General features: G+C 42.3%; 1 protein-coding gene across 20 annotated transcripts in view; it reads right to left on the bottom strand.

Moving 5' to 3' along the window:
* LOC116939958 (neuron navigator 2) overlaps positions 1-20,823 on the bottom strand; it is a 271,136-nt gene that overhangs the window by 118,714 nt on the left and 131,599 nt on the right. For all 20 annotated transcript variants that reach the window (XM_076065371.1, XM_076065356.1, XM_076065361.1 and 17 more), the window contains exons 2-4: positions 18,195-18,312; positions 15,116-15,168; positions 3,178-3,250 (exon numbers count right to left, since the gene is read on the bottom strand). In XM_076065371.1, coding sequence (XP_075921486.1) covers positions 3,178-3,250; positions 15,116-15,168; positions 18,195-18,312 — 244 coding nt within the window. The remainder of the gene's footprint in view (positions 1-3,177; positions 3,251-15,115; positions 15,169-18,194; positions 18,313-20,823) is intronic.

Raw genomic sequence — 20,823 nt, 5'->3', positions numbered from 1 at the left:
CCCCCCCCCAACATCCCCGCCCTCATCCATTTCGTTGTCTAATATCATATACATGGCGATCCACTTATACATACCCCATTAAAATAAGAGAGACAATATTCTTCTTTGGTTCTTTCGGTAAAGTAACGTAGAATGAGAATAAAATAATAAATTAATAAAATAACACAATAAAATTACTCACGACGTTTCGGCCACAACACAAGTGGCCTTCTTCACAAGTGGCCGAAACGTCGTGAGAATTTTATTGTGTTATTTTATTATTATTATTTTTCATTCTACGCGACTTTACCGAAAGAACCAAAGAAGATGAATCCTTGCAGTCACGAAAGCTTTAAATCGAAAGAGAAAATATTGTGCAGAAAAACAACATTTTTATTCAAACATGTCTACTACTGATCGAAATACACTCGTTAAACCGTTTAACACTCTCCCAATACACTTGTCCAACATAGCTGTTCTGATTTACTTACAACGTTCAACTGAGAAGATATCATTCGGGTATCTATAAATGAATCACCCGGACTTCTGATTCCCGCTTATTTGTGGAAGCAATATTTCTTACGAAGCATTTGACTTAAAATATAGAAACCATTTTGTTGCAATCTGCAGTTCCTTTGCAGGTTTCATTTCTCACACTCCTGTGCGTGTCAATTTAACGACTTAATAGTTCACGACCCAACGACCCCGATTGGTGACTTATTTTGGATTAACAAAGCCTGTCCGGGCATGCTGGATGTATCCGATGGTTGATCTATTATTATTTTTTGGGGAGGGTGGGAAATGTCAGAAACCATCTCATCTGTGTAACTTTTTAACATGCTCCCTTTACGTGCCGCAGCCATCAGCTGACAGCAGCAGGATCTCGCGGAACAAACAGCTATCTCAACACCACAACAAAGTCAAGTGCATTCATTTGGACAACTAGTTGATTAAAGTGCCGTTACAATTACAGCCTGCACCTGGGCGTGTGTCGCTTTCCCTTGCAAGCGGGTTTTTGTTCATTCCAGCTCTGCGCATTAAGTAAGGATTTGCTCAAATTTACTCTGGCATTCTTATTTCACATTAGTATTCACTTTCAGAGTGCATGCTGAGGTACCCAGACACTGCTGCAGTACGCCTTGGCACACAAACATTTTTAAAAGACACTTGCACCACTTAACGGGCATGAACAGCAGGCAGCCACTTTTGTTGGTGCGCTAAAATGTCACGCCGCCAATTGGTATTGGTAGCCAGGCGTTTAATTGCATCCTTAACGTCGACCCCAACTGCACACGTGCGTCTTTCGCTCCATCAATAATGAACATTATATGTAGGCTATTAAAATTATACTCACGCGTTTTATGCATTGAATGTACACTAATCAGAGGGATGCTGCCATGGCGTTACGGTAGGCACACGCTCGACCTACAATCTACAGGTCGCCAGATGCACCTCCAGCGCGAGGCAGTTGGAACAATGGGGTCAAGTTTCTTAAATCCCCCCTGGCCTCTATCCAACGAGCACTCAAAGTTGGTCGACAGGCCACAACGTGTGGTAGGGGGTAAAGTGTGGGTACTGCCACCGCTGCCAAGATGTCTGTCCAGCGTGGAAGAGTAGGCCAAATACCATCCAGACCTCCTTCTGGTAGAGACCTTCTGCCAGCGTGGGATAAGCAAGCCATAGCACCGCACATTATTTATTAATTTAACACTTAATAAGGCAGTCTTGTATGGCTGAGCCCTCTCTCTCTCTCTCGCGGTTTCTCACTCCGCAACCTATTCACGGTCCATTAGCTGCAACAAGCCTTCCGTCCACTCTCCCCTTACTCAGTGCAGCATTTATTTCATTGTCTGAAGGGCACCATGGGAAAAACCTTGAGAGCATCCAAGGTCGATGAAGCGGTAGCTTAAAGGATCCCGTTGCAGGCATACGATACCGCACACACCACACCGATCCATTCACGCACAGGACGAGAGCCACGCGCTGCCTGGGAGCAGACATGCTTTAGTCATGGCTTACAGTGGAAATACAGTACGCTTTAAAGTTGCGCTGTTGCAGCTACACTTAATATAAATAGCTCGCTGATGCACGCAGTAATGGTGAACACCCAGTGTTACGCGCTGCAGTAATGATGAAGAGTACACGTCACATTTCGTGATAGTTGTTCGGCCCATGTACCGATTATACTCTTTGGTTCTATTCGGTAAAAGTCACGTAGGTAAAAAAATAAAATAACAAAAATCCCGACGTTTCGGCCACAACACAAGTGACCTTCATCAGGTAAAGGGACCGTGCTGTCATGAGGACAGCGTTGGAGTGAAAACAGCCAAGCCCAGGTCGCGTCCTTTAAGCTGTGTGGGAGGAAACGTCGTGATTTTTGTTATTTTATTTTTTACCTACGTGACTTTACCGAATAGAACCAAAGAGTATGGATCCTTGCAGTCACGAAAGCTTCAAATCTAGAATCCATGTACCGATTGTTTGCAAGTTGGAACATATTCAGGCCCATTTCAGTCCACTGATGGATGAAGACCTACTTATACCATGTCGGTCATGGGAGTTGATTTAATATACTTGACCATGCTGGCCAGTGGGGATTGGTGAAAGGTGGGGGACCAGATCCAATTCGGATGTCACTCGCCACTGATGTGAGTTTGCCTTGGCCGGGAATCAAACTCAGAAACATTTTCATCATGCCAATGAGTTAGAGTGGAGAAAAATTATTGTTCCCTTAAAATAATGGGTTTTAAAGGTATTTGTTTATATTTTTTAAAAAATGTACTCTTCGTAAATAATATGTAATTTTCGATTTCACTCATCCGTAAATCTAAGCTTACTGCTCATTGAGCCTGGTGTTGTTCTGTAAATGTGTGAATTCCTCAAAAGGAGAAGGCCTTTGTCCCCACTGAGACACGTAATTTTGTGTATGTGGCTAAATAGAGAGACACACCATTTACAGTATGGGCAAAAAAAACGCAATGTATGTACAGTACTTCACGTTAAAGTGCTTAAATTCTTTCCAATGTGTTTTAATCACTCAGCTAGACATTAAAAAAACGATTGGCGTTCTGGATTAAACACTTCCTGAATTCTTTATGAAGTAGCGCACACATATTCAAACTGTGGAAACCTTCACTGGTCATCACATTTTATGCCCTGGCACTGTGTGCGAATTATATATTTCGTGTGCACGTTTACCTTCGGAAGACAGACCCTGTATATTCACTCCTTTGGATGCCAAGAAGCTCAGACAAGCGTCAATGTTTTCAACCTGCAACAGACAGAAGAATTTAAAAAACATAAGAAATACAAAATGCGACACGAGTAAATACTTGCACGTCAATTGAATATTTTAACGCGCTCAATTTCCAGCGGAAGGAATCAAATCGTAAACAATTTCTTACAATTCCACTACTTAAAGGTGAGCCTCCTCGTGCCATGTCAGACATGGGGCTTATTTGACTAGACTTCATCAGGCTGGTCAATGTTGGTCGGTGTAGGTTGAGGAGGGAACACGGGACCGATTTAGATATCGCTCGCCACTGATGTGAACCGTGAATGGGCATCCAACTTGTCTCCCCCGGTTCAAAGTGAAGCATGCTAACCACTGCGCCACCGCCCTTTTCCCCAAGTGAAGAAATACCTAAGAGGATATTACAGAATGCAGCTCGATAATGTTCGAAGAAAAACACGCTTTGTGAATCCGTCACATGAATAAAACGTGGCAAAAATAACAGGTGCGCAATGAGCAAAACTGATTTCCATAGCATCCTCACATCAGCAATAATAAATCGCAACGAATGTGGATTTAGGCTCCATTTAGAAAGGCAAACAAACCGTTTAAAATCGGAGATTACAGCGGTTGCGCCAGGTCAATGAAGCGCATCGCTTATGAAGCACAAATAAACTATTTCCACCAGCAGCAAAACTCTTCGAAATTAAATGAGTTGCATACAATGCACACTCATTAATTATTATTATGAACAACCAATGAATTGCACATGATAGGATTGAATTATTCATGCTGTACAAGTCTACAGAGTGGAATTGTTGTGCTGTGTAGAATATCAGCGATGTCAAGTATAAGGGCCTTTGCCTGAAACATCACCTACTATATATTTTTTATATTTTTAAGAGAGTATTGTTGCCAGATTCGCTTAATTGTTTTGTTAATTGTGCTTGTGCACCGCTGCCAATGAAAATCATCTCAGATTAATTTGTTCCAAAGTCCAGGGTGGTCCAGATGCCTTGTGACCACCCCCCCCCCCCCCCAATTAATTGACCCCTAACGTGTTTCTCCTTTACATTTTAAATAAAGCCTACTTAAAACATATTACGTTTTAGAGCTTTAAATGAAATGGGGTCACAGGACATCTGGACCACCCTGTAAGAATGATCCCCCACACTCTTTGGTTCTTTCGGTAAAGTCACGTGGGTATAAAATGAAATAAATCACGACGTTCCGGGCGCAACGCAAGCGACGGACGCTTGTGTTGCGCCCGGAACGACTTTACCGAAAGAACCAAAGAGTATGGATTCCTGCAGTCACGAGAGCTTCAAATCAAGAATGATCCCCACGTTTTGTTCGTATGGCCGGTAGGGGTCACGCGTGAGCTATTGGCAGATGAACGTGGACAGAGATGCAGGCACGGGATGCAACTGTTGTGTATTGGACACAGCACACTGGACTTGCAACCCAAGATAATTCCGCCAGTTCGTTTGATTGATCAGCACGACAGTCAAAACACTTGGGCAGGCTTCTTAAATGTCTCGCCTCTGTCCATCCAGCAGCATAAATGCGTGCACCACAGCATGATAAGGTAAAGTGTGGGTACTCCCACCTATTCCAAGATGTGAAGCCAGCGTGGAAGAGTAGGCCAAAACACTCTCTAAGAGCCTCTTCTAGCGGAGGTCTTTCTAGCAGCAGTGGTGTGAGCAAGCAATTGTAGGGGCTACACCTTATCCATTTTATTATTCAGACAAATGTTCAAGATAACTGCATAGCCCCAATGTTGTCCTGTAAATTGTAAACAGCATCAATAAAGTAAAGGTCGTAACATCATTCTACAATGTCTCCCCAGAATGATCATGCCGCCAAATATGAACGCACATTGATCAGCGGAGGGCAGACGGAGAGAGAGAGTGTGGTCGTGTAATTTCTAAAGGTCCCTGGCACGCAAGCTCTGGGCCGGGTTGGCCGGGCACGTGGTTCCCAATGACGCTGCCTCGCACGTTTATTTTGGAAACTGTGAAATAAATAAATAAAGACCAAGGGCAAAACGTTGGGTTGGGCCAACTTTGGGGTGGGGAGAGGAGGGAGCAGCAGCTGCACCCGACCAACCCGCACCGCCACCGCACAAGCCTGACCGTGGCCTCGACACGCAAAGCAAAGCAGAGGAAAACGACGGGAGAAAAAGACGCACGAGTCTCGACTGGCGGCACTGCTGCCCTGTTTATACAACGGGGCCCGCGAGTGGCCTGTAATTCTTCAGTGCGCGGTGGATCAAGGGGAAAAGCCATACAGTACAATGCCCCCTAGGACTCGTTTCAGACGTTACAAAGCCTTCGAATGTTTTCACTGAAATCCCCTTCATTTTAACTTTTACCGTGTGATGTCTGCGATGTGTCAAAAAATGGTAAAAGGAATAACGCTAGTTTATGATCAAACAAATGCTTTTACTGTCCAGAGATTAGCTTCTAAATCGAGGGGCGAATGGGTTTTATTTTCTCTCGAGTGACAACTTACTACGTGAAATTGCACTGCAATGTGCACACAATTTGGCATTTGGCACAACTTACCCATTTAAAAATTGCACGCAAAGTTGGGTTCATAATATTTGTTTTCAACTTTGAGGTGAACATGCTCCATACATAGTCTCATACGGGTTATATAACATTCAATACACCTTAAACAATCCATTGTATTAACTTCAAGCTTTCGTGACTGCAGGAATTCATATTCTTTGTCACGTGACTTTACCGAAAGACCCAAGAATATGAATCACGTAGATAGAACAATAAAACTATACAAATGAAAATAAAGTGAATACAAAATAACAAAAAATATCACGTTTCGATCGCAACGCAGGCAATCGGATTATTATTTTATTGTTCTATCTACGTGACTTTACCGAAAGACCCAAAGAATATTAATCCATTGTATTCTTACATAAATTAGATAAGGGACATATAAATGTATGGTGATGGACAGCAGCAAAGGCACATTTACTGGCAAAGAGGTCCCATTTTGCTGCTTTTGCACATGAATTTGCATGCAAGACTTCAGCAATTTAACAATCATGAGATGAATTACAACCTGCCTCATAACAGAACAATACCAAGGAGTGGAAATTGTAGTATCGATATCACGACGATGTATACTTAAACTCTGGTGGCACTGCACATTTAATACAATTACACTCATCACAGTGGCACCAGGACAAAACACCCGAGTTGGCGAGCAGACGTGAAGACTACAAGTTTAAAATAAAACAATTTGCATTGAACCGTTAAGTGATTTACACACTCAAATAATACAACCTCCCATTGAAAAGAAATACAATAGGACCGAACATGAAATGCGCCTGTCCCATTAATCACTGATGAATTAGCAGGAGGGGGAAACGTCAAATGAGGTGGTATTTATGCTGCTTATCTGAGCAATGCTGTGCTGATGACTAACTGTCGATTTTCCACAACATCCAGTTACAAAGAATGGACCTGATGAGTCACACATTTCCTTATCCTCTTGGGAATAAAGCAACCTCAGCCACAACTTTACAGAACGATCGAGTAATTCTACATAAGAGGAGTATTGGGCATTACTTAAGCACGCTGTAATAAATCCTTCCGATTTGTAATCTCCTCCAGTATTTAATAAGCGGCTCGTTCTTGCTTAAGCTTTCTTTTACACTTTGTAAGCTTTTGTGTGTGTGTGTGGGGGGGTGTTGGTAAATAGTCCGCATAAGTGTTACAGTATATTGGTCGTGCAGGACGTAAGATGAATAACACCCGGTTCAAGGAACAATCAAAGAAACGGTAAAAATGGCCAAACAAACGTCGGTACATGGCAGGCAGGAGGAGGAGGGGTATGTGGTTGACTTTGACAATGTCCAAGCATTATGCAATGTTCATCATTATTGACTCAAGACTAAAGTATTCCCGAGCCAAATATGATGGAGAGAAACACCCGTGTAACTTCAACCGAGCCGACAGCTACAGCCTGAGCACGGCTCGGAGAACGGATTGTTAGGAAATACATGTAACGTGAAGTCAAACCTGCTACATTAGTCACACGGCTTCCGATAACACCAATGTGCATATGAACCTACTTCTGAAATTACGAATATCCTTGAACATTGGGATATTTCACAGCACACTCATGCACCGTCACATAATTGATAATTGTAATATAATTAATTACTTGAACTTCCGTTTCACCTAGCTGGCAGATTGCCTCATTATATAAACCAACACCCCGCCATACGCCACTAAGTGACGATGGCTTCACCACAGCGCCTGTGCCAGGCTAGGTGCACTTTGAGGCCGCCACGTGAAGTGTCAAAGGCTCGCTGCTGGCAGGAGGTCTCGGGACAGACCCAGCAGGTACTATGGGTCAGCTGACTGAAATGACCGATAGATGCACCACCAGCTGTACCCCCCCCCCCCCCCCACTGTGCCACTTTGCTGCATTTTATCTGCCCGGCGCTTCACTCGTTGTTGTGAGCGTCGCTCCTCTGCTGGAGGGCGACTGCCTCCAACTGCCCAGTAGCGACATCCTTCACGAGCCTCCTCCACAGGCTGTATAAACACTCCTCGAATCATCGTCATCATCAATACTATAATGGAGCAAGTGCGAGTTTGTCTCTGGCTGTCCGGATTTTTGTTTAAAAGCCCATTTTTTTGAGCGCGTAACATTTGCATGTACGCGAATGAACAGTACTTATGCTGAAATTATTTTGCACAGTGATAATCATGGAACTATTGATTTTATGTATTTTTTAATGTCAGTAAAAATGTTTCATTGAAACTTTAGGAAACATTACATTTAGGTTTACGACAGTTCGTTTTGCCATGCACGTTGACTACGTCGATGGTATGAGGAAAGACAGACACTTCATTCACGACCCAACTCACAACACGTCTGAACAGCGATGTTTCTGCGGTGCAATGAGTCGGTGGGTTTTATTTTCGAGAGGTCAAGCCACTTAAGCAGAGGAAGGAAGAAGACAAGGTGAGAACAAATTATTTGGAATATGTATTTAAAAAAAAAATTTGCGTCAATTTTGGTAAAAATGTCATGTTCAGTCCTGTAGACTTAGCACTCTTGCACTTGGGAACTGTTTTGTGACATGTTATTGCATTAAGAATGGTTAATAAGTTGTTTTTTTAAAATAAATAAATAAAGCCTTCACGTTAATGTACATTCATTTCTTACTTAGAGTAGATTGTACTAATTATCATTCATAGGTTCGAATTGAAGCCCGAAGGCCCCCAAATTCTCCGCAGGACCTAAGAGATGCGGGCCTGTAAGGGCACCGAAATCTTCTCGTATCATTAACAACGGCGACAACACAATAGAATTATGGCGGATGACAACTTACGAACGAATCACGACAGAAATGGATAATGATGATGATGATGTAACATTATCACGTACACGTTAACTTCCGTTCACCCTGCTTGGCTCAGGTCTGGGGTCAGGATATGCAATCATTTGCTGAGCACCACCCTGGTGATCGCCTTATGATACTGGGTGTAATTTCAAACGCAACGTATATTAATAGTCACAATTATGCACCGGTTGCCTTTCAGCGTATTGCTTTGCTGAAAACAAAATCGACTGGCATGTTTTGTTCATATGAACCTCATGGCAGTACCCCGGGGTACCATAGTAGTGCCCCGGCTCTCGCATGATGTCCGCGATGCAGTCATTTTTAGTCTGTTGATGGTCGGCGACGCGGCAATGGACTCATCTCGACGAGCTGTACACGATGCTCCACTACGTTCAGGGTTTCAGCGCAATCGCCCTCGCTGCGTTTCGACATCGCGGAGTGTGGCACCGATTTCGGATTGATTGGTACCCCAGTCGCGGAGTTAAGTTACACCCCTGGAAAAAAGTGTCCCAGAAATAAAATATTCAATTGCCTCGACCATTTGGGATTATTTGGTATCTCGGGGAACCGGCATAAGGATTATATGACAACTGGATTTGTTGGACTGTGTCAGGTGGAAGGAGGGTGTCCAACACACCAATTGGCTGTATACTTATTGCACGATCTAACCTATAAAATAGTTATTAAATCTCATAAAATCTCTTGAAGACCTGGATAAACCTATGAAAGAGGCCCTGTGACCATCTATTGGGGTGGGTTTTTATTTTTACATCGGAGCCAATTTTGGCCAAGTTACTGCCAAAATATGGTCTCTCTTACCAAAAATTGTCACAGTATCTTTTCTGTTTGCCAAACTATGGAATGCAGATTGACATACCCTCTGACACGTAGGTCGTTGTAGATAATGTACCTGGCAACGAATTATCCGGGTGGCTAGGAGTGGAGCTTAACTGATGGCTATGGAGATGAGCTTGCGATTGCTATATACCGTACTGTAATCTGGACACTCTCGCCTTTTAAAGGCATGTAAACCCACGTTTGACCATATCAGACCCCTGACAACACTTGTGATTGCAGTTGCCATGACAAACCCCCCAACTTGTACTGCAACCTTGCATGATTTTAGCTTTCCCCAGCTGGAAACCACACTGCAGCCAATCATACCCAATAGACAATTCCAAAAATCCCTTTGAAGTTGCAACAAACTCTTAATTAATGAAGTGTAGCTTAGGTTATAAAATACCGGCGTTTACCAGTGAATATCACTTTGTATATTCCGAGAAATAACCCTGCTAATAGAAATAGCCTTTTTGTAAGTGTGAAAAATAATCGGAGCTTACAAGATTGGTATGAAATACGCCACATTCCGGCCAATGTAAATTGTATATAAGAATACTAGTTGATATGATGATTAAATACAACTTTATCTAACTAAAAGAAAATTGAGTGTGATTTTGAGCATGTAAAATAACACAACCCAATGCGAAAAGAATACATCCAAGATACCCACTGTTGAAACTATATACACAGAGAAAGGTGTTGTCCTTGAAGTGTCAAGCTTTTTACAGGACTCAACCCGAGCAGTCCTGAGGTCTAGCTACTGCCCACTTAAACAGCCTTCCTCCTCTTTACGCAGGACAATTACCTTATTGCTACGCCGCACACTACGCTGCATCTACGTCAATACAAGCACACCGATGTATACCGAAAGCATCAATTCTCATTGTGCTTTAAACGAGCAACAAATTCAAGTTGAGTATTCACTGTACTCACCTTTTTTCTCTCTCTCTCTCTCTACTGCACTCGCTTAGCATTTCCTCCGAATATCAATTGAGCAGGGCTGATGGAAAACATCCTGTTCCCACGCATTTGGCCTTATTTAGGTTTTACAAACCGAAACGGAACTCCGTCCTGCCATCTCGCCAAAAGCAACAAGGCCATACCTAGCGTTCCTCTCAAAACTTCCTGTTTAAGGCGAAATATTTGGGCGGACGACTTTTAGTGCTGACTCACACCGTAAATCCGCAGCTGTCACAATAAACACTAAACAGTGGGAATTAAAAATAACGGAACCCCTTTTTATAGGATTTCTTTAAATTCAAGATTGTTTTTTAAATTTCTAACTTTTAAACGGTAAAATAGTTTTCTAAATTCCTTCTTCAAATAAACAGTCTGTAGATTCAAAGTGTAATAAATTGCGTTTGCTTTTAGGTGACACATTCAGGGAGTCGAATGCAAGATTTAAAAGAGAAACAATAAATATGGAGCTTTCAGACAATTCACCCTTTCGTGTACATTTCAAAACTGGCACTACGCAGAATCACACGTGTGTATGATTACAATAATAACACAAGCAATATTGATGGTTGTGAAGGTGATTGTTTACCAAGATAGTATCAAAATACAATGGTGAATCAAGGTAGGAAAAACATAGCCTAATATGTTCAAATAAATACGACAGTGCTGCACCTTGTAAAGAGAATATGGTATGGTATTGAAAGGTGTTGGCCTATACTGCCTGAGTCAACATATCACGTGATGTTGTTATATACACTATACCTCGCACAATGTGCACCTAATACAATAATAATGAATGAGATTAAGGTTAACATTTGCATTAATTAGTCTACGCGCAACGTTTACTTGCAACACACACTGATGCTTACATATGTTACATTAAAAAAAGTAAAATATTTACCTCGGAACCATTTTTTTAATAAGTGCAAGTGACAATACGTGAAGAAGTTGGAAATACAAATTTTTCACAGCTGCTCTGGAGATTTGCTCTGGTACTGTATTTGAAAAAGATACATGCTGTAAATTTGTGTTGTCCTCCATGGAACCCACACTGAAAATTGTATTTTCTCTATATAAGTCATAATTTGGGTAATGTATATGCTGGCTATTGATAGATTATGGGAAAGTCTAAATTAAATACAGGAACGTGCCAGAGGAATACTAAACTAAATCCCAATTAGGAACGACGGAGTGCTTATTTACGCGTTCAATTTTGGGCAAGATAGCTCTAATAATTGATTTCAAATCGCATCACTCACGCGATTAATAACAAGAGACAACCATCAATATCGAGACATCTGATCAAACAAGCGGAGCTCGCAATACATCATATTCCGCCTTAAAAGTGATCAAGGCTCTGCGACCAATTACGGGCAAAATAGCATCGCATTAAGGGCTGCTTTGAACATCATAGACAGGAAATGACCTCTGGTGAGCACCTTGTATGTTATAAACACGTTGATTGGTAGTGACAGCTGGCATGTTCCTCGGACTCGATTTGGCGAGGCGTGATTAGCTCGCAAAGGAGCAACATTCCCACTGACAGCTCTTCACAAAGCCACGTCTCACATGAAATGCTGCGGCTCAGCTGGTTCATTACCGCATTGCCGGGTGATGAAAACGTGATAAACGATTTGCCTAATCCTAACCCTGCCAATCCGAAACATGGCAATCGTTAAGATTTACTACAGATGTATCATTGTGTGCTGCGCGTAACGAGGGTCTTGTTATCAGAAAAATAACATTACTCTAATGTTATGGGTGAAAAATAAGGGTGTGAATAATGCGTAGATTGGTCGATTTTATATGGATGCTTAAGCATACGAATCAAGCGTTAAATTATGTGTGTGAGAATCAATGTTTTTCAATTTGTATATGCTGTATGTAACAGGTCCACGTCACACCTTCGGTCAGGAGAGGTTGCTACATTTACCACAATGAAAAATAAATAAATTCCTGAATCAAATCACAACCCTAAATTATGCAAATCCATTGAATGAAGGTGGTTGTAAATAATTTGATGGCAAAATATGCGTTTTAATCACGAGGAGATGGTATCTTCCTTCTTAGTGCCTCATACATATGTTTGTTGGTATGTTTGTTGTTTACCAAACCTAAGGGTTGCCCATGTATCCACATCAACACCGTTGGTTTAAGACTCATCACTTCTTCCCTCTCTGAAAAATATATAATTTTTGGAGTGACATAATTGACATGATCATTTTACAACCTACGTACGTGGTTTTCAATCATGTGTGCAGTACATCCTGTTGATCTAAGCCCATGGTCACAACCGTTAAGTGAAAATTGCAGCGTACTTCCACGACTAGCCAACAGACCACACTGGCGATTATCAAAAGCAGTTGTCACTTGAATTTTGACTGTAAACTTTCGTGACTGCAGGAATTCATATTCTTGGTTCTTTCGGTAAAGTCACGTAGATATAAATAAAAAGAAAGTTTAAAAAAACCCCACGGCGTTTCGATCGCAACGCAAGCTGTCTTCGTGTTTCGCGATCGAAACGTCCTGGGGGTTTTTTATTTTATTTTTATTTTCTATCTACGCGACTTTGCTTAGATGACGGTCTGCGGCACTCTCTCTGTGGGGAAAATTATGTGACAGATGAAATGTAAATTTCTGCTGTAAAGCAGAAAGTCTGTATTTCCGGCCAAACGAAGGGGAGGGGAAGCAACTAGATGTTATATTCAAGCAGTAGGAAATTAACACCGGTGCGTTAGCACATCATTATCTATATATTTATAGTTCAATTACCCTATTAGTTGGAAGCCAAATTTAGTTTCCTTGGTGACCTAATACCAAGGTGGTAGACACTAGAATGTGCTTAACCCTGCTGCGCTCACATTTAACTCAACAAACATGTTAAAGCAAAGGTAGTCATTTTGGGATCACTGCTGTTACAAGGCCGACAGTGTAGCCACAGATATACAACAATCACATATCAGCTCTGACGAATTAACTGGAGTGTAGTATTTGTGCATGGGGTAGCTGTGTAGATGTTCACATATCCAACCATTTCACATTTTCGCCTATACCTCAATCCTCAGCGGGTCGGATATGCGACGTTCTACTGTACACAGTTGACGTGGGTTTATTTTAAAATGGTACATTTAGTGCATCTTGCTTTAGGAGATGCCTTCTCTGTTAGATTTTCTGATGGCTGATGTGAGCTCTTTCGAGACCGTGGTGGAATTTGTTTTTTGTAACACAGTTCAAAGGTAAAAATGGATCAAATAAAGCAGAAGACAATAACCGTGACAATCTAAAAATAATCGGACGAAAACAAATCCTAGTCATCCTAAATTCTCTAGGAATTCAAAAGCAATGTTTAATTTCATTTTATTATTATGAGAAGCACTTATGAAATCCCTACATGGTTCTTAAATAGTCCTCAGCAGCCATCTCTGCTATGAAACCAGTTGTGGTGCCTTAGATACTTCAAATATTTCTCCTGCTTTCCTTCTCAAGTTTATTTCTGAAAAGAAACACTCAGTGGGTAAACAGACGTGCGTGAACTGCGGTGGAATGGCAATCTGTAAAACTGCAGGACAAAAATACCCCAGGATATGTTCACAGCACCGTAACTAGCGGAGAGAGTCAAGTTGCTGGCAGACTCAGCAAAAGCTGAGTGATTTGAAAACAGCTGGTTTATACTCAAAAGAACTGAGCGATCAAGACAATTCCTTTAACGGTCATATGCTGTGTTAATCTACACTTACACCAACCTAATTATGCAAGTTTTAGGCTGAAAGGCATCGATTTACGTTGATAAACGTCTTTGGCATCCAATTACAGTACTGCGGGCATATATAGCCAGCTATTAGAAGTATGAAAGTTATTTCCAGTTCGTCACTGTATATATATAAAAAAAAACCGTACTGTAAAGTAAAAAAGGTTTAAATCTACACTATCAAACGAAAGAATGTAAGTGCCAAAATATCACAATCTGTTATTATAAACCTTCGGAGACATTCAAACATAAACCAACACATTCTCAAAATTCTCAAAGCATCAAGTTGAATTCATAGCTTAGATAAAACACCCACTCCGTACATACCTTCACGACTGAAGCTTGCAAATGCAAATCGTTAGTTCCCCTAATCGGGAAATAAACGCTGCAAAAGACACTTTCTCCGTCTCTTTTGACAGCTTTCTGCAGCAATGCTGATAGACTTGAGCCTTGCTGCTATGTCGAAGGACCGTTCTTCCTACTCATTTCTGAGGGATCTGGGTTTTTTTCCCCGTGTCTGAATGCACGCTGCCAGGCCCAGAGATGCTTTAGCTTCCAGCCAATAAAGTTCTGGAGGTAAAGTTGTACGCCTGGTGGACTTTCCGACAAAGTTGCCGTTGGGAGGCTAATTCCAGAAATGCATTCCAGGCTGCGTCTTGGTCGCTCCATTACAAAGTATTACAAGCTGAATGTGACCATTGTATGATAAATGCACACTTATTCTGCGATGTCCTCAATAAGGATTTATCCCAATAAAAAATGCACTGCTTTTCGTATTGAAGCAGATCATTGCCAGCGTGCGCCTGATGGGAGGTGCATTTCCCACACACAGTAAAGGCAGAGAGCATTATTCACATTTTCCAGATTCAACTTTTTCTGCCGATTCCTTCAAGCAGAGACATGCACATTGCCACTTACCCCCATAGCCAAAAAGCTTCCTCTACACTGTCAGGGAAATTCAGGTGGATTAACTCACCATCTGAGCCTGGCTCCTTGGGCAGCCGTTGATGTCTTCAATCTTCTCATTGGCTAAAAAAGGAAAATGACAAGGTTGCATTTAATCGACCAAGTGGTTTATGTGTAAAAGAAAAAAAAGTTTTTACAGTAGCTGACTGTATTATTTATTTACTTAGTAAACATCCGTTCTGGGGCTGTTCAAATATCAAGCGGCTGTTCGTTCAATTTTAGTTCCACATAACATTAATCGCATCTCTAGGGATCGTCTAGGGTAGCCTTCATTGCATTGAGCTTCCAATTGTTGCCTGAGGCACACAGGAGCATTTAGCTGTAACAGGCTCCATGTGCACCGGCAGAAATAGCCACACTTTAGCACTTTTTCTCTGGCTGACCTTATTATTAGGGGCGAGTTAATGAAATAAATAAAGCACAAACAGCCCCTGTGGCTCCCCTCCGTCTGACAAAAGGAGTTGCGTGTGAATGTGAGCCACCCCATCGCCGTCTCTCCATCCCTCCCTCCCCCTCAAGCAAATCCCTCCCTAACAAAACCCCTCCCGACCTGCTTTGCCGTCCTCCAACCCAAGCCCGGACTCCCACCTCGCGCGCTTTGCCACCCATCTAAGCCGCCGCTTTTCTGGCGAACGTTTGCCGAGCGTAAGTTCCCCCCCCCCACCACCCCAAGCGCTCACACCATCTGACTGGCCAAGTTGGGCTGCGTTGCTTTTTTTGAAGGGAGAGACGTTTAGAGGACAAGGGAACCCACAGGTCACTAACGCACTCTCTTTTACAGCCCCAAACGCTGCTGCTGCTGCTGTTGCTGCACACCCCAACTTCCTTCTGCCAAATTGTGCATTTTTTTCGAGTGGCCAGTAAAAAAAGGCCAACGTTTTTAAACTGCTGAAATTTTTTCTTTGATTTTGATATTCATAATGTATTCCTTATGTTCGCCCCCGCATGACTAATATTGACTGCCAAATCCAGCCCATTACAAAAACCAACATCATTGACCCTCGGTATACTTTTACATGTGAATTTATGATTTATTTTATAACTTACATGAATGTAGAAGGGAAAATATATATCAATAATGAATGCTTGCTCTCAGCAAGACTTGGTTTAATTCTGTGGGAAAAGTACTGTTTTACATCAACGTTAAATATATTTTAGCAATAATATTCTTTATAGCTAATATTTTCATTTTATATACAGAAGTTAACTGTTTCTCTGAATTACATAAATGAAGTCCTCATGTATCTAAAATGAAGTATAGCTGTTTTTGTGGCCTCAAAGTTCAATAAATTAATTGTGTATGCAATACAGTGGCATGCACGCAATAATAAGAATGACAGATGAGTCCGATACCTGTTTATCATACAACACCCGGGCACGGGTGTGGTGGTGTAACCAACACAAAAAAATACCCTGCATAACCTTAAAAAATTGGTTTCAAGTGCTGTTTGCAAGAACCTATGGAAGCTCAGACAGCAAGAGGGGGCAGTGTGGGTAGCAATACGCAGAGCCACCGTTTTCTTTCCAGCGCAGATGTTTACACATTGCACCAGGTCCTGATGTTTAAAGCATAATCAAGTGGAGGCACAGCACAAGTTCTGATAGCACGGTGGCGAGATGATAACTTCCACACCTGGTATAGAGGTCGTCGGTTTGATCCAAAAGCCTTACGATGCCCGTATATTTTGTAGCGTGCATGTTCTGCACATTTAGAAACATGCGCTTAGAGTATTTGGCTGCTATACATTTCCACATGATAAGCCACTTCGTTGAGCTATCGTTTGTGGCCAGATTGCTAATGAAAAATAACTGTGTAGCTCAGTTGGGATTTTATCTGGTAAAATAAAATAAAAAAATATACAGTTTAGTTTAATCCTCCACTGATGTTGCAGTGCAGCACACTTGGCACAATGGGACCAGACCCCCAACAAAACACTAAACACGCGTAGGAAAAAAAATAGATGAGTGTTCTTGGTTCTTTCGGTAAAGTCACGTATTATTTTATTATTTCCCTTCTACGTGACTTTACCGAAAGAACCAAGAATATGAATCCCTGCAGTCACGAAAGCTTTAAATCGAAATTTAATAGATGAGTACTTACACATAATCAGAGATAAACATGAAGGGACTTTGGGGGAGACAACACGGTAAGCAAGGTTTACATTGTTCACGAAACAAGACAAGTTTCCAAAAGTTGTGGATTTTGTTGGTCATTTATTTAACTCGATTAAAGAAGTAAACGTGTGTGCGTGCCTGAGGAAGAATACTTGGCCACAATCAGTACACCTGCCAAAAATGCAGCAAGTTATTATGTAACCATGCACCCTGCTGTTCTCCTGTGAAGTTCAATCCTGATTGCACATTACTTACAGTGGTAAATGCACACCTAAAAAGTGTTGTGGTTAGCGAGAAAAACTATCCTGAAAGATCAAAACCCTAACACTTGACCACGGAACTGGTGAACATCGAGGCCTGCATTTGGCATGATTGCTAGGACATCTATAAAGATTTACATTCATCGCGTAATTTTAAATACTGAAACGGCATCTCAAAGCGCTTCAAAATGCAGACAAGAAATATAAAACACCGTTGCTCGAAGTTGTCCCAAAATCAGGCGACAGCCAGATTTGTCGCCTGATGAAGCTAGTTGTAATTACTGGCGAAACGTCGTACTCAGGTTGTAAATGTTGTGGCTTGGCTCTCCAACACACCGGTGTGCTGTACTAGTGACGAATTGGTATGTTCTGTTTACGTGACAACCCTTACTAGTTGGCTGTGTCGGGTGGTGGTGGGTTTTAATGACATATTAATACATTTACACGATCTAACCCCCAAAAAAACCTCTATTATGGATGATATTGGTCGTGAAAGCCTACGTGTTAAACTGATCAGGCGACAGATCTACGATGAAGCAGCCCACACACAAAACAGGGGAACGAGAGCCATCAAAGTCCAGCGAACGGTTAGAGTCAACATGTTGTCTGTCACGGCAGACAGGCTTAACGTCAACCTCCCACAGAATGCCGTGACAGACGATGTTCCGCAGCCCTGGAGAGCCAGCACTGGGTAACAAAGCAGCCAACACTTACCCACAACTTGGATAATCTCCGCCAGCAAAACACCATCACTGACGTCTTGTTGAAGGTCTCGGATCAGTCGCTTGTGACCCGACTTTGCCAAGTAGTGGTTGGCCCAGTCTGTGTAGATCTGCAACCGAGATATGAACAAGGGGGGGGGGGGTGGACACGTGAATAAAAGTCAAAGTAAACAATGTCTCAATGGCTTTGCATTCCACATTTTTTGCGTACCTCTAATGCGTCCCGTCAGTCAGCTCCACGCTTGTCATTGCGAATGTGTGCGTGGGTGTGTATTAAGTCACGAAAGCGAGCTATTATATGTCATATAAACAAACTCGGACTACGCATTTTGTAAGACCACCAGTGTGTACCCTCATCCACTGCACCAGCCGAAATAGAGCTGTTGTGAAATTCTCCGTCAAACACCTGATGACGCCGACATATGCGAGCACATCAGCAGTGCGGATAGAAATCAACTCGAAAAATCGAGGCTACACGAATGACAGTTAAAACAATACTCAAACTATGACGTAAAAAAATAATATATACACCTGCAAAAAAAAAACCTCCAGACAGCAACGAATTTGTACTTGGAAACAAAATGCGTAGGGCAAAGTCCATCCACCCCCACCAGGGACTAGAGTGCCCGCGTGAGAGTTCCTCGATCCCTGGCGGCCACTTGCCGAGAATGAAAGCGACACAACCAGGAGCCAGCAGCCCACGGGCAAGCCAGCGGCAGGGCACGGCGTGTACGGTGCACGGGAGGCGGGTCAGGAAGCTTGCGAGGCAACAAGAGACAGCGCCATCCACCCCCCCCACTCCACCACCACGGCAGGGAGTCTCCCGCCGGCTGACAAGGGAGAGGGCTCACCTTATAGGATTACAGTTGTGGCAGCCAACTGTGGCGACTTAAATTTAAAAAATGTCGCTTTAAAATGACCTTAGGACCCCATATTAGAAATAGAGTGGGTCCTTGCCTGTAGGATTTGGCAATTAATCGGCATTGATTCGGGCAAGTTTGACTGCTTATGAGACACTGCATGTCTCATTGTGCCGCGGTGGCGAGATGTTAACTACTTAGCCTGGTATACAGGAGATCGTGGGTTTGATCACGACCCTGATGCCTGCTGTATATTTGGAGTTTGCGTATCTCTCTGGCCGTGGTCGTGTGGATTTCTCTCCGGGTCCTCCGATTTTCCCTTCACATTTAGAAACATGCGTTTAGATTATTTGGCTATAAATTTCCACATGGTAAGCCACTTCGTTGAGCTATCATTTGTGGCCAAGTCACTTCTGAAAAAGAGCTACATAGCTCAGTGGGCCCTTACCTGGTGCATTTTAAAATAGTTTAGTCTTGAATCGCTGCTGCTGAAATTATGCACTCCCACTGGATGACCTTGTGGCTGATGGGTAGTGAAAAAACACGTTTTATTTTTCTGTGGAGAGATGGCTATATACGTATACGAAGAGAGAGGTATATTGTCTGTTTATTTATTTTGTAAAGATGTTATCTCACTTGTTTGAATGGAATAATGCTGAAATGCATGCATGTATGTTTTTTTAGGGGGGAGTGGTTGATGTAGCTTCTAAGTTATTAATTTGCTTTATTTGCAGTAGAGTATTGTGGGAAATCTGTTTAGTTCACTAAAGTTAATGTCAATAAAGTAAATTAACACATGTATATGGACCACCCTTGCACCAGGACAACCAAGTAAAATATTTCAATAAATAAAATACAGAACTATGCACAGTATTGTATTCATGGAAGGTTCATAAACTTATGCCACAAATACTGAAAGGTACGTTATTTAACATAACCGGTATTACGGTTATTTATCGACCCATATTTACCAGCATGAAGTATTGCAGTAATCCTGCATTGCTCGACAAACAACCTGTATTTATGCGTTGATATGAAGACGTGGGGGGCGGGGGTAGGGGGTGTGGACAATGGTTCGTGCACTGTGTGCTTCCTGGCCACGGCTCACGGCGTGGTATCTGAACCTGTCCTGGGCCCCTTCTTCATCAACCCATAGGCACGCAACGGTGGCGAGATGTTAATTAACTCGCCTGGTATGCAGGAGCGCATGGGTTCGATCCCGACCCTGACGATGCCAGCTCCACATTTCGAATCAACGTCACGCGTTTAGAGTCTTTGGCTGCTATAAATTTCCATGCGATAAGCCACTTCGTTGAGCTATCATTTGTGGCCAGGTCGTTTCTGAAAAAAAGCTATTATTGCTCAGTGGGCCTTACCTGGTGATATAAAAAGTTTAGTGTATCATTTACCAGCATGAAAGATGGACAAACACCCCCTCCATGGTCCAGCAGTCAATTGTAAAAGGGGTGTGCGTAATTTATTTTATGAGATGTGCCAAATGTTGTGGGCGTTGAAGAGGCAAAGTCAGATACACACAAACGACTTGACAAACTGGTTTTCTCAGTAACGACAATTTTATACTTGCAGACATGCGGCAAAGTGCCACGCATTTACATTTATCATCTCTATTTGGAAGGAAATGTCAGCCACATTGTCATGATGACCATCAACTCTAATACACACAGTTTACAAATGATTTATCGTAATCCGTTGGATCATAACATTAAACCAGAGTCATATGGGTTTTTTAAAATATAACCA

Source organism: Petromyzon marinus, chromosome 7 (assembly GCF_048934315.1).
Source record: "Petromyzon marinus isolate PM22_M1 ecotype Great Lakes invasive population chromosome 7, UKy_Petmar_22M1.pri1.0, whole genome shotgun sequence".
In the NCBI taxonomy this organism is placed as follows: domain Eukaryota; kingdom Metazoa; phylum Chordata; class Hyperoartia; order Petromyzontiformes; family Petromyzontidae; genus Petromyzon; species Petromyzon marinus.
Note: the sequence above shows the minus strand (reverse complement) of the source record. Positions and strands in the feature narration are given on the sequence as shown.